General features: G+C 36.0%; 1 protein-coding gene across 1 annotated transcript in view; it reads right to left on the reverse strand.

Moving 5' to 3' along the window:
- The window catches only part of LOC129364613 (E3 ubiquitin-protein ligase HECW1), a 61,167-nt gene extending 50,941 nt beyond the window's left edge, over positions 1-10,226 (reverse strand). The window contains exons 1-4 of the mRNA XM_055037371.1: positions 10,137-10,226; positions 9,763-9,992; positions 1,136-1,457; positions 750-857 (exon numbers count right to left, since the gene is read on the reverse strand). Of these exons, the coding sequence (XP_054893346.1) occupies positions 750-857; positions 1,136-1,457; positions 9,763-9,792 (460 nt within the window). The 5' untranslated portion in view covers positions 9,793-9,992; positions 10,137-10,226. The remainder of the gene's footprint in view (positions 1-749; positions 858-1,135; positions 1,458-9,762; positions 9,993-10,136) is intronic.
- Between the last annotated feature and the right edge of the window lie 3,733 nt (positions 10,227-13,959).

The following is a 13,959-nucleotide window of genomic DNA, read 5'->3' on the forward strand; positions in this document are numbered from 1 at the left end:
GGCTGTTTTGGTGGAATTTATCATAATTTAAACATAGGTATAGCTTAGCATCATTAGCATGAGAATTAAATACTTCTATGATGCTTGATAAATTCACCAAGTGAAAGCATACATTTTAATAAATTATACACCTCCTTGGTGTCTAGGCTAAAGTACACCAGATGCCACCTAAACTGAAGCAGCTAGTAGAGGGTTCTTTGTCACTGTAGAACTTAGTCTCATGGGTAAATCACTTTTGGATTTAATTGCACTGTTTTGACACAAATGAACTCAGAACTCCAAACAGACAGGCAACAGCAAATGCAGTCGTCTGTACCTGTCTCTGTTAGGGTTCTTATTTGTGCATTTAGACTTAGATGTGTTCTTTTCAGGATTTTTCCTTTGTTTAGTTCTAATCTTCTCCTGTTCTGTTTATTTTTCCTCCATCCTTCCATCTGCTAGCTTGCTTTTAGTTGTGTTCTGTCACCTCATAGCTCCCTTCGTTATTATCATTTTCATTTGGTTAGGCTCACTGGTTTTCGGGTAATTTCTCCACTTCTTTCTTACTATACATAGAGAATAGCCAATTGATTTCATTGGTCTCCATTGGCTCCTTCCACAATATATCTCCATGATTATCTGGTCTCCTTTCCAAATTCTATGCTAATCAGTAATTTTCTTCTCTAAGTCATCTTTTGTTATTGCATCTCTCTAGTCTCTAGACGAAAATGAATATTAAACCTGCAGTTTGAGGATCACAGCTGTCTTACAGTTTCTAAAGTTGGAGCTGGAATCAATTTTCCAAACTATTTGTCCCTTGTGCGATCCACTGATGCCTCGGTTCTTGTAATCAAGAAAGTTCTCTGAAAGAGTCTCATCTAGAAAGAGAAAGAAAACCGATTATTACACACTGAGCGGCCACTAACACAGTTTACATTTTTTTTCCCTCTTGTACACCAGATGCCACCTGAACTTACTAAGATATGAACAGTTTTATGAGCTTTAACATTTTTTGTCTTTAGAATTTTGGAACAATTTCCTACGCAAAATAAAACAAGCCAGTTTAACCATGGCATTGTTTGGGAAATATATAGATAAATAAGAACAAAATAAATGGAAATAGTGGAAATAAAAATAAGTATCATATCTAATTTACCAACAAGATACATTCCAATCCAGTCTCCAGCATCCACTTCCTCCTTGATGTCCCATTTGATGAGCAGATCTTCAGTCTGGCCTATGGTGTAGTGGGCAGAGCTGATGATGAGTGTGGAGCGGGTGTCGGGTGAGACCAGGTCGGTGTCACTAGTGGAGCGCTGTAACCCCACCATAAAGGGCTCCTGGTTCAAACCGTTGATTGCATACGTGTCTGGACCACAGCTGTGACGCGCTGCATCTTTGCAGCGCTGGCGACGCTGCCCACTGCGGGTCGGGGAGGCCATAGCAGCCAGGCTCAGGAGCCGGTTCTGGTACAAGTTCTGCATAAATATATGGAGCAGAAGATATATTGACTGGATCTTTTGTTGGTATTTTAATGCATGAAATCTCATTGACTAACTACATAGTCAATAACTTCAGCTGCCAGCATCAGCTTAATACCCCTTAAACTCTACCACTTTTTGTTCTGTTTTAATTCATTTCATTTGAATGTTATCTAATGGAAGTCTAAAGTGGAACAAAAAGGTTTAATAGTTTTTTTTTTTTCCAAACAAGCAAATGAACAAAAGCAGTGTTCATTGGTATTCATTCAAGGTATTCATTGGTATTCTTTAATGTTACTAGAAAATTAAGTTCAGTTTAGCTGTCAGAGGAATTTAATTAGTAAATAGAATCATGCTTGTAGTTAACTCAGTATATTTATATGTGACTCACTGGAATCTGTTACCAGGAAACTCTTCGTTGTGAAGCTCAAGTCTCATAAAACTGAAATTGCAGCTTGATCGTTAGATTTCAGAAGGGTGACAGTGCACATCACGCTGAACATTCCAACCACATTGTTAGACCTGATGATAGAAAACCTTGTCAGAGTATGTGAAGATGGACGAACCTTACAATGGAAGTAAAAAGCAACCCCCCTCCCGGTATGTTTTACCCTTTGTATTGCTTTCACTTATCAAATATGATTGTGGGATTTCCCTGTATGTCGCTGCATTCATTTCACCTTCTACCTTTACAAGACTTCCGGAGTCTGCTGCCGAGAAGCTTCTCCACTGTGTTGTGCTTCCACTGCCATGCTTTACAGTGGAGACATACAGTGTGTGGTGTCCACCAAGCATACCATCTTATCTGATGGCCAAATTCCATTTTGGTGTCATCAGACCAAAGAACTTACTCCCTCTTCTACATGGTGGCTTCCACGTGCCTTGTTCCTGCTGTTGTATCCCATAGTTTCCATTTCATTTTGGTCCCCAGCTGTCTTACATTTTTACCTTTCAATCATAAAACATATGACAATACCCCTATTGATCCTGCTTCAAACACACCACTCATGACACTATATTCTCTCTGAGTTGCTGAAACTTGCTCTTAGTCCAATTAATTATTTTTATAAGCAATACTAGTCACACTGTGATGGCAAAAGTGTAATTTTTACATGCTAGTATTAAATAGAGGACATGCATGCAATACAAATTAGCCTTTTCTGCATGATTACATTTTGGGGTCCAGGCATAGTGTTGGGAGTTTGTGGTAGCCAAAACATCTCCAATGTGTGAAGATAAATGATTCAGCAACTTAAGCGTGAGCTGCAGCTGCAAAGCAAGCTGTTAAATGTGTGTTAATTCAGTCTGTCAGTCATCCACAGCTAGCTGTACTTCTATTGTTTTTGTTATTTGGAAAGTGGCAATGTCATCTAGAACAGCCTTCAATTCCCCCATGAATTAAATGGAGAGAGCCAATGGGATGCCATTTATTTGCTAATATTGCAGAGTGGAAAACATTTTAAATTTCAAAATATAGCTATGCATTTTATATAAAAACTTTCACATTAATAATACATAATACATGTGCTGATAGAAGCTAAAAGCTATAATAATGCACATGGTTGTTGTCATCAAGTCAGCTGGGTTTTCATCTGAAGCATCTAGTATTGAAAGCAGCAGTAAGATGAGCAGCCGATAGCTGATTCTTGAAGAGTGACCCTAACCAACAAAGAAGCTGAGAAGGATAAAAATGTATTTATGAAGTGTCAGGAACAAATAATTTCTAATAATAATAATAATAATAATAATAATAATAATAATAATAATAGTAATAATAATAAATGTGGCTGTAACTTATAGAAATATGCATTTCACCTTATTTTGGGCTATTTTAATTATCTTGTTAATTTACCAATGGTGTCAATAATTCAATCTTTATGCAAATGTTTTAGGACTGTGGGTGGTAAATACAGGAAATCCATAGAAAATGCAAGACATTCAACAGAATTCAAACCAGAAGATGTACTCCATCCATTACTCTGATGAAACATGTCTGTGAGTCACCAATAATCACTGCCAATAAAAACAGGTTTTTAATTACTACACTAGTCAGTTATGTTATTTCCAAAGTGCCTCAAATGACAAGTAACAGTTCTGGACTCATCAGCCGCACTGTTTTCTAAGCCAGATTAGAAATCAGCTAGATTGCTACAGAACTGCATAGCTGTCTGCATGTTTGTTTCTCATCATCAAGCAGAATGCCGGGAACCACGTGTTATCATTAACAAAGAAAGAGAGATTTCATATCTCTCTCTCTCCCAAATGTAAATATCTTGGAATCATGCACGTATACTAAAATCCATCATATCTCTCTTCAAGAGGACAATTAAAACCACTGACAAGAAACCATTCCCTTTTCACTACGGTAAAGATCATAAACCAGGAGAGACTGCAACATGCTGAGGTGCAAAACACAGTTTAGTCAGAATGTGGCACAGAATGTGGCATCTATCAGAGGCACACATTGATAGAATGGACACAGAAAGTGATAACTATATCATTTAAAAAAAGAAACATTGGTCAAAAGCAAACCAGTTATGTACTCATTCATAGTAATTTCCACTGCTTGTTGTTGAGGGTCTTATTCTAGATTGCTTGTGTCTGTTATTTCTTGTGTAAACAGAACTATGGTTACTGTCTTCTGTCCTATGACTTATACAATGAGGTGTTAAGTAGATTTTTGTTTGTGAATATTATGGATCAATGTGCACTGTCCTATTCAAATAAACAAACTAAATTAAATTAAATTAAATTAAACAAAATTCTTTGATCCTGGTACATCATCATTACCAGATCGTCCATGTATGAAACAGTCAGAACAAGCGAGATAGGTCACCATGCTGGAAGCCCGATGAGGTGAGGGGATGCTCCAGTTAGAAAGCCGGTTCAGGGCACAAGCCTGCCAGTCTTGACTGATTGGTCAAAATGGACAAGGATTGCAGCTCAACATCAAGAAAAACTATCTAAACAGTGTTACCTCGCTTTTCTGGTGATGCCCTCCTGGTCCACACGCCTGAATCAAATAACTGACCAGCCGCTGTAGGGTCACCGTCCTAGAACTGGACAAATCCTCAGAAAGGCCCAATACGGTGCTGTCAGTCTTGCTCCACACACTAACAGTTCTTTTAAAAGCCAATGCAGAGAGTTACGCATTTTTGATCTGTGCAGTTTAAAAAAAACACACAAATTAAAAACACTCTGATAAAACTGAGGCAACTCTTTTAACTTTAAAAGACTAAAGTTTGTGAGACAACTGTCATAATTTTGCACCAGAAAAGGCCAGACACTGTAAATCTTGACGTAATCAATGATTGTATATTATGATTATGAAAGGTGAAAGGAGTCTGTGACACTGAAGCAAATCACATCATAATCAGACCACTCCATGTTTTGACTACACATCCACCAGTCATCTCTATAGAAGCTGCAGTCAATGCTCCAATAAAGGCTGTTCTAGTGAGCTGAGCTTTCTTTTTATTAGCTTCCTTCATGTTGTGAGTGATCCTGTGACAATGCTGTTGGCTCGCATTGAGAATAAACTGTAGAATCGGAAATGGCTCCATCCATTGTTACTTCTCTGCAGAATGTTCTAAAGTCTTGTGCGAACAAGACTTTAAAAGTAAAAACTACCACATGCTATTTTTACGACTGTATGTTGAATAATAGTGTAAGTGTTTTTTTTTATTATTATTATTATTTTTTTTTTTTTTTTTTGCTCCACATAATTGATTGGTTCTTTCCAGTGGATAGCGGTAATGTTTTATTATTTTATTTGCCAATCACAACAGAAGTAGTAGAAGAAGAGGAACCGTTACAGTGCTTGGGAAAGGAACAACCACACTCAGCAATGGGGTTAACCACTTCTGTTCACTAATATGGGAATTTCTGTCACGTCCTGGCTCGGTCACTTTCAGCAGCAAAAAAAAAATATTTTTGAAGCAGGCCTGTTTAGGGTTTGATGGAAACATCTTGTAAGGACACTAAGAATATAGCCCCATGTTTTAGGAACTCTATCATGAAGTTTCACTGTCTTACAATGCTGTAAAAAAACTAGGCTTGTGTGGATTCAAAAAGAAAACAGCTGGTGAGAGGGGAGGACAAAGGGGGACACTGACCTTGAAACTACCAAGCTGCATCAGCATAACGACCAGGTAACTCAAAGCAGACCAAAACCTAAAGGGAAGCGGGAGGAGAAGGGTGGTGTGTTACAAAACACAGGAACACAAAGCAGTGGCAGGAGAAGGTGAGAGTCAAGCATGTGCTTTCTCATGTTGGACTGTCATAATAATTTCAGATTTAATCTGGTTCAGATGAAAATATTAATTATCAAAAATGAGTGGAAACACAGGTGGGCAAGCAGAGCAACAAAGAAGAGTCACAGACATAGAGAACAAAGAAACAGCAACTTACATTTACAAAAAAACAACAACATCTGCTTAAAACGTAAAACATCAAACACATGGTTTTATGCACATTGATGAGAGTTCACGTGCTCTGTGTTCCTGCAAAAAATAATTATTAGGAGTACATCTGCTCTGAGAACAGCTATGTTTGATTTATTTCCTAAAGGGTCATAATATTTATTTCTAAGTACAACAGATATCTTCAAATCATCTTGGAACTAAGATGGCATTTATGGAATATTCTTCTTCTCTTGCTAAACCTTTTTGCATCTATCTATTCCTCCCTACTGTACATTTCTAAACTTGTAAATACAAAGAGTGACTGAGTTGATATACCTGTTTTGTGGATAGCGGTAATGCAGGTGTTTAAAGTTTTGATATGCAAAACTTTAAACACCTGCAGACCTTTTCTACATGGCCTCTGAGGTTCCAATAGTCTCAATCTTCACGTTAGTCTCCCATTCCACTAGGTGCTGCACTTTATAAAAAACTACTTTTAAATTATTTATTTCAATAATTTAACTTGTTTTTAGGTGGATAGTTTAGGGACGAGAGAGCTACTGTCTTCAACACATTGCCTTTGTACAAATATTTTACCTCCTGTCTTTTCCATTCACTGTTATTCTTTTCAAATATATTTAGCCTCCTATTTGTCTTTTAAACACATTTTTACATTCACTCCAACATATTCTTCTGCCACAAGTTCAAACCAACACCACCAAACAACTTTGCCAAAAATGCTGTTGGTCTGGCCCAATCTAGCTCTAAAGTTGTGAAAATAGTTACTCACCAGTCCACAAACTGCTTCAGCTGTCAGTTCTACTATTATGGTTCTGCACACTATTTCACAACAGTTACCTGAATAACAGCAAAGCACCATAGACCATCTGGTTGGAGGTTTTCTTGTTGAGGTCAATTGTGTCTGCATCTACCTCTTAAGTTCCTTTTAGTTTAACTTTATGTGGCTCTCATTTCATTATGAAATGAGCTTGGATGTTTTTTTTCCTTCCAACACTGTTTCATTTCATTAATGTTTCCCACCTAAACATTTCACTCAATTTAGGCATGAACGTTCACTGGGGCATTCTGTTCTATTTAAGCTATCTAAGTGAATCTGCTGTTTTTTTTTTGTATTTTTTTTTCTGTTTTCATAAGGACATAGTCTACATAAAGTCTAATCTATAAAAATATGTCCCCAAATTTTTGTATACAGACAAACCGGCTGTCTCAGTCCAAGTGACTGTAAGAAGCACATGTCTACTTGTTCCAGTATCTCTGTAAGCAATGTAAACTCTGGTCTCATCATGGATTTTCTGAAAATCCAGTACTGGGAAGATTGGTAAATGTTTTTGATGATTGTTCTGAAAATAATTTCCCCTGCCTGCAGATTGATAGACAGGTCAGGAAATGGCCTTGTTATTCTTCCTAGACTGATGTGCAGCAATTTTGCTTATGTCTTTGTCAAGCATTGCATTTAAAGAAATATGTATGTCCCATCTTAGTAAACTGTAAAATCTTCTGCTTTGATGGTTTGACATAAATTCAAACAAAGTTATGATTTTTTATTTGTTTGACTATGTATTTGTCAGGAAAATGCAGCCAAATGCATGAAACAGTCTGCAGGATGCTATGCAAAGACTTTATAGCTACAGCTAACTTACAGCTTATATGTGTGTACATATAAACATAGAATATCACACATCAGTAATATACTGAAACTAAATACAAACAACTCAGTGCAACTCACAAATGAGTACATATTTGGTTACTGTTAAGTGAGGAGCTTTTCACACAGCTGAACATTTAAAACTCAGATATTGTCTTAAACTAGTATGCAAAATCATTTTAAAAATTTTGCAAAAAATTGTATGAAAAAGCAAAGTGCTGCAGAGTGGAGCTTCACAGCTTCATAGCATTTTGCTTAATAAATGTGTGTAAGCATTTAAATATTAATTATAAATTACTAAAGCTCTCAAAGAGAAGGAATTTAAGTTTCTAAAGAATGCGGTAGTGATTAAATCAGATTGGCGTTTTGTCCACAACTTTTATTGTTTGATATTACAGTGAAGCCAAATAGTTTGTGGCTAAGGTCTGAGCTCATGTTGTCATGTTGTAATTATGATATGTGAGAAAGTAACAAAACATGCAGGAGGGCAGCCTGTTTTGGAATGTAATGTGTAAAGTCTAATTTAAAACAACTTTGTTTTCTCTTTATTGTTTTGATTATGAAATTAGCTGATTGGCTTCCAAATGATCAGTCAACCGTGTACCAAATATTTTCTCAATAACTTTTGGTAATGGAGGTAGAAGTGATGTGGGTCGGTAATAGTCTTTCTGTCTTCCTTCTGAAATTATTGGTACAAAACTTATGTACATCCTGAGGACAATTTAGAAGTACTAATGGACAAACTGACAAAATGTGTCAATAGTTTAGAACATTAATATACTTGTTTAGAAAGATGCAATTAAGGTGATAAGTACAATTCGAGTTAGACAAATTTGTGATTATTTGCACATTTGTCTCTTCAACCGGTTTAATTAAAAAACAGACAACAGGTGCCTTCTGGTCAGGATAATTAATATCTTCAGGTGATGCCATGTCTGCTTAGTTCTTCAACTGACCATCAAACATAAGAAATAACATTTATTTGCCATGACAGCACTATTTGTAATATGTATGCCATGTATGGAAAGTTTTCTAATGCTTCTTAATATGGTTGTATTTTATTAAATTGCTTCCAAAGTAAAGTGTTGTTGCCTTTTGCATTTTCAATACTTTAAGTTACTTCTGCTTCACTCATTTGTTGTAACATTTTATTCTCAGACTTTTGTTCGTTAGTATATCATTGGTAAGTCAGGGTCTTAACAATTTCTTTATGCTATGTTTTGCATCTTCTTTAGCTTATTAATTTTAGGATTTAATCAAAAATCCTATTAATTAAACAATTAAAAACAATTAATTAAAAGTGTATTTAAGTAATGGCGCCTACTTTTGCTGTTAAAGTTTACTTGAGAACAGATAGTGGACTTACTTTTCAGATAAGACCTTTTCCCTTTGGGCTTGTGTTTGTTTAAACAACAATAACAGTATGGACTCTGGTGTATGTTTCTGTACACTTAAGGTTAAATTTAAATGATTTTAGTATTTGTTAAAAATTCAGATCTTCTTTAATATGGCCTGATGAAAAAAAGTAGGACTAAAACAAATGTACTTTCCACATTAACAAAAGCTACACACATTGAAATGTAATGCATAAACATGACACTAATTACTACTAACAATGTATCAGGACACAGTGAAGAAACTATTGCTATTGATAAACTATAGCACAGGATTTTGACAATGGGAATCCCCACACGAAGAGGGAAGGGGAAGCCTCTCCCCAGACTTCCCTTTAAGTCTCAAATCAGGAGAAACTAGGGCAGCATCTCCAGCGAGAAAAACATGACGCTATTCGGGACCTGAACTGAGCTGTGCGCCTGCGTTCAGCCACATTTCACACACAACTTCGTATGTTCTCAGCCTCACACACTAGAAGACTGGTGTTAGATCCAGTGACTTTGTGCGGTTTGATATAATGCTAACTAATGTATAATGCTGAACCATAAGCAACAGGAACACCATACTTGGCTTGCGATAAGTAGTCTGATTATAATATATAATTTTATTTACTTGTCATTTTTTGTGATAAATTGTCTATATGTGAAACATGTTACTATAGAAAAATATCCCGTTGCATATCTTGATAACGACATGATACAAAGCATCCTTCGCCCAGCACATAGCGGCTGTATGCGGTTAACGGAGAGCAGGGCCGCAGCTGCTGAACGCTGAGACATAATAGGCTGACATGATGCTATAGCATCAACATTACACAGCAACAATGGAGACAGCCTACCTGGGATAACAGAATCTGCCGGTGGATCATCCTCCTATGGTTAGGAGAAGGACTGGAGGAGAGGAGGCTCGCGCTAATTTACACCAGCTTCCATATCGAAAGTAGAACGGAACACAAACAACGTCGCTTCTGGACCGATGGGCATGAGACCGAGGCTCGAGTCACATCCTTTCCTCTTTCTGAGGACCAGCAGTGAAGCTAGACACAGTGCAACGCTCAACTTCCGTTTACTGGCAAAATTGCAATCAAAACACAAGTAACTTTATTCACTGTTGGTATTATGCAGTAAATAATGAATATAAATAATCTGTAATTACTTTTGGGTAATTTATTTCTAATTTGTGGCGCTTAAGATATATACATAGATAAATTACTTTGAAGGATGAGCTTCCGGTCATATTGCCAGGAGTCCACCTTGATTTAGTTGTGCATCAATTTCCTGAAGCCAATCAGAAAACGTTATTTTTGCACCTTCGCTTACGCTGCCCGGTCTCCATGGAGATACGGAGGAATGGGACTGGCATGATAACAAAAAAAAGCAGAATTATATAAATGGCGCAATGCATAAATCAATATAAATATACAAGTTAATTTTAAAATAGAGAAATTTACCTCATATTTTATAATGTCACATTCAGATTTATGTTTTCTGTTTTCGCTTAGTTCTAACAAATTATGTTTTTAACCCTCTATGGCATGGCGTTGCCCTCAGGTAACAAACCACATATCTGTACCTCACGTTGCTCCTTTATTTTATTTTTTGGGGGAATGATTTAAAGTAGCATGAGACATATCTTTGTCTAAGAAAAAGAGGTATTGAGGTTCATGTGACCTTTTTATTAAGCAGAGTTGGATGGTACACCTTGCCTTCTTTTTCTAAGTTATCTTAATGTTTAAATTTTGGGTAACTATAACTAAAAATATTGTCATGTCTGTGCGTATGTAAATAAACATTAAAGATCATTTCAAGACATTTTAAAAATAATTTATATGCTAAAACTGTGTTTTTTTGTTTGTTGCCTCAGGACAACATTGCACAGTTTTCTTCAGACAATAATCTAGTGCGTTGATATGCAGTTGATTACAAAATAATTATCACAGCCAATTTTTTAAATTTTATTACTGACTAAAAGCAACAAGAAATGTGATATACACTCTTTTTCACATCAGCAAGCAATTCCTTCTCGATGTTTTACATATAATAGGAAAAAAAAACTGAAGACAACATCCTTAGTGATTCTAACTTCACTAAAAATACACGTACAAAAACATGTGTTCGTTTTAGTAATTTTCTCAAATGTAACATTCATTAATGAAAGTGAATGGTTTATTTTATGTTTGGTGAGTCTGGTTAATTAAAAAAAGTTTTTTTTTTTATGAATATAGCTTTTGATTGATTTGTATTTCATTTCTCATAATCACATTAGAAAGTCTTAGTGTTTTAGACCCCTTGAAGCACAATGTTGCCCTGAGGCAACACACCCAATTCTGGTTCTGGGAGTTGTCAGTGTCTGATTTTATGATTGATATGTAATTAGGGACCACCAAGGTTCCAACGAATGCAGCAAAATATTTTTCCCCCCAAAAATAAAAACATTTGTATCTCTGTTATCATTATTATTAATTATGAATCCTCCTCGCCTACCTAGAAAATCCTTTTGTTTATATGTATTTTTACATTTTTCTGTCCCCTGTTTTATGGCAGACATAACATTTTGTCTGCCATGAGTTAATTTAGATGTGCATGTTGTAGACTTGCTTTCAATGGTGCAAAAAATCCTAGATTTTCTTTTGTTACCAAAACAGAGAGTTAACCTATTGATTGAAATTAATAGAGGCCATTTTTTTGGCTCAAACTCTGCATACATGATGTACTAATACTGGTAATGCTATGCACCAGAGTGGGCAAGAATGATGAAAGGCTTGATATTAACTTCATACTTAGTGTAAATTATGCTTACCAGTTCTATTGATGCCATTTAAAAAAAAAAAAAAAAAAAAAAAAAAAAAAATATATATATATATATATATATATATATATATATATATATATATATATATATAATATATATATATATATATATATATATATATATATATATATATATATAAAACAATCATTGTATCCTGTCCTTCCAATCTTCACTCTCAATGGAACAAAAATGTCCTCACAAACTGTCCATACTAAAACTTTTGCATTTCTGCCTCATTATGCAGATGAGGAGAGGTGTCTTAAGGCTTCAACTTTTACCTTTTGGTTGATTAGCATCAAACTACACATAACTTCCTTCTAATGGTCATAACCAAGATGGTGAGTTATGATCAGTTTATCAGGGAGCTGAAGCTTAGCAACTTAATTTGAAAGCATTGCTCTAACTCCATCATCAGCAATGCTTTGTGGTGAGCAGCACAAAACCTTCTGGATGGATCTCCTTCAGGATGAAGGAGCTGCCAGCATTGCTATCAGCAGCATTAAACATAACCTTTTATCTTATGCCTAGGCCACACATATGTAAATATGTTGGCGTTTCCATGGTGTCATGATCTTGATAAAATCGTCTTCTACCACAAGTTAACTGGTATTAAAACATAAAACACCCAAAAACGTGAAGAGTTTCAGACGCTAAGTGAAAAAAAAAAAAACCTGAATTAAAACCGAAACAATCCAGTTTAGTGATGGTGAAACCAGGTTCTGCTTTACTCCACTGTATCACGCCGCTTTTCTACACTGTATGCTCAGGTAGTAGAACATCATACTTATCATATGAGGGTCCAGGGTTCAAGACCTTGTTCAAGCAAACCAGTGTCAACGTTATATTGGCTGTATGGATAAGGAATAATGCCTACCATATTGTTGTACAATTTATTTGGAATTCTTTGAAACATATTGAGTAGATCAACAGTTAAGTTTATAAGCCAATCTTTACTTCAGCACGTTGACACACAGTGAGTAGTGAGGCCTTTCCTCTTTTTTCCTCTTTAAGAGAAAGAACTACCTCTTAACAATCTAGGTTAGTACTGTGTGTCAACCAGATTGTCAGTCACTTCTGAAAGGTCTTTCAATTGAAGCCTGTGTAGGTCAGCCAGTGGAGTATTAGAGGGTGCAGGGTTCAAGTGCCTGTTCAGGCAAACCAGTGTCAGTACCTCATTGGCTGTGATCTTTTAAGCAAGTTTCGACTCTACTCATTTGGTCTTGCAATAGTTAGTCAAGGATGACTCTATGGATTGAGAATGTTGCCTCAAGTAATGTTATACATTGTTTTTCAGTATTCTTTAAAACATATTGAGGGACACAATGGATCTATTTTTAAGCACATTGCACAGTGACACACAATGTCAATGTCAATTATCTTTACTGTTTTGGTCAAAAACTATTCAGGCTTTAATTTATCTAATTGCTTAAAAGGAATTAAGCTGTATAAGGTCAAACAGTTCTTAAAATCTTTACTCATAAGTCATGTCAGCACATTAAAAAAAACAACAAAAGGAGGAAGGTTTCTCAGCTGGGGTAAGGAATCCCTGAAGTCTTTCTTGTGTTATGTAATCTTACCACTGGAGGGCAATGTGATTCTACTCCACAGTAAGATTACTGCAGCTCATTCTTCCCCAGCTGTTTTGGAAGTATTGACAAGGCTTCCCATATGCTCTCTGTAACATTATGTGGGTTTATCCATCTCTCTCTCTCACACCAGTGCGCAGTCTTCTATTTACATAAGCAGGAGAAATGTGTCTGTGTTTAAGTGTCACTAGTTGCACTCTTGGTTTAACTTGTTTTTCCTGGCAGAGGCTGCAATGCACAGCATCTGCTGCAATCAACTAAAAATTCCTGTTGTTTACCAACCTTTCTTCTCTGTCTTAGTCTTATTTCTCAACCTTGGATTCAATGTGATAGTAACACATCAAGCACATCAAAACTGACAGGTTTTGAACTGAGTGCCTCAAACATCTTCATACCAAACACCATTAATGGCAGAATGACAGAACCTCAGTTCACCACAAACAATGTGATTATTTCTGGTGCTAGTGTTACATTACTTCAAAATTCATTCTACTTTTTTCCAGCCAATCGCTAATGCTCATGTTTCTAGCATTAGCTGCTATAAACCTACCAATTAAAATTTAGAAAATGCAGCCACAACAGAAAACACAATTTAAGGGAGACCACAAAAAATACCCAAAAATTAAAATCTAGAAATG

The sequence above is a fragment of the Poeciliopsis prolifica genome, unplaced genomic scaffold (genome assembly GCF_027474105.1).
Source record: "Poeciliopsis prolifica strain line A6 unplaced genomic scaffold, Auburn_PproV2 SCAFFOLD012, whole genome shotgun sequence".
NCBI classification, from domain to species: Eukaryota; Metazoa; Chordata; class Actinopteri; order Cyprinodontiformes; family Poeciliidae; genus Poeciliopsis; species Poeciliopsis prolifica.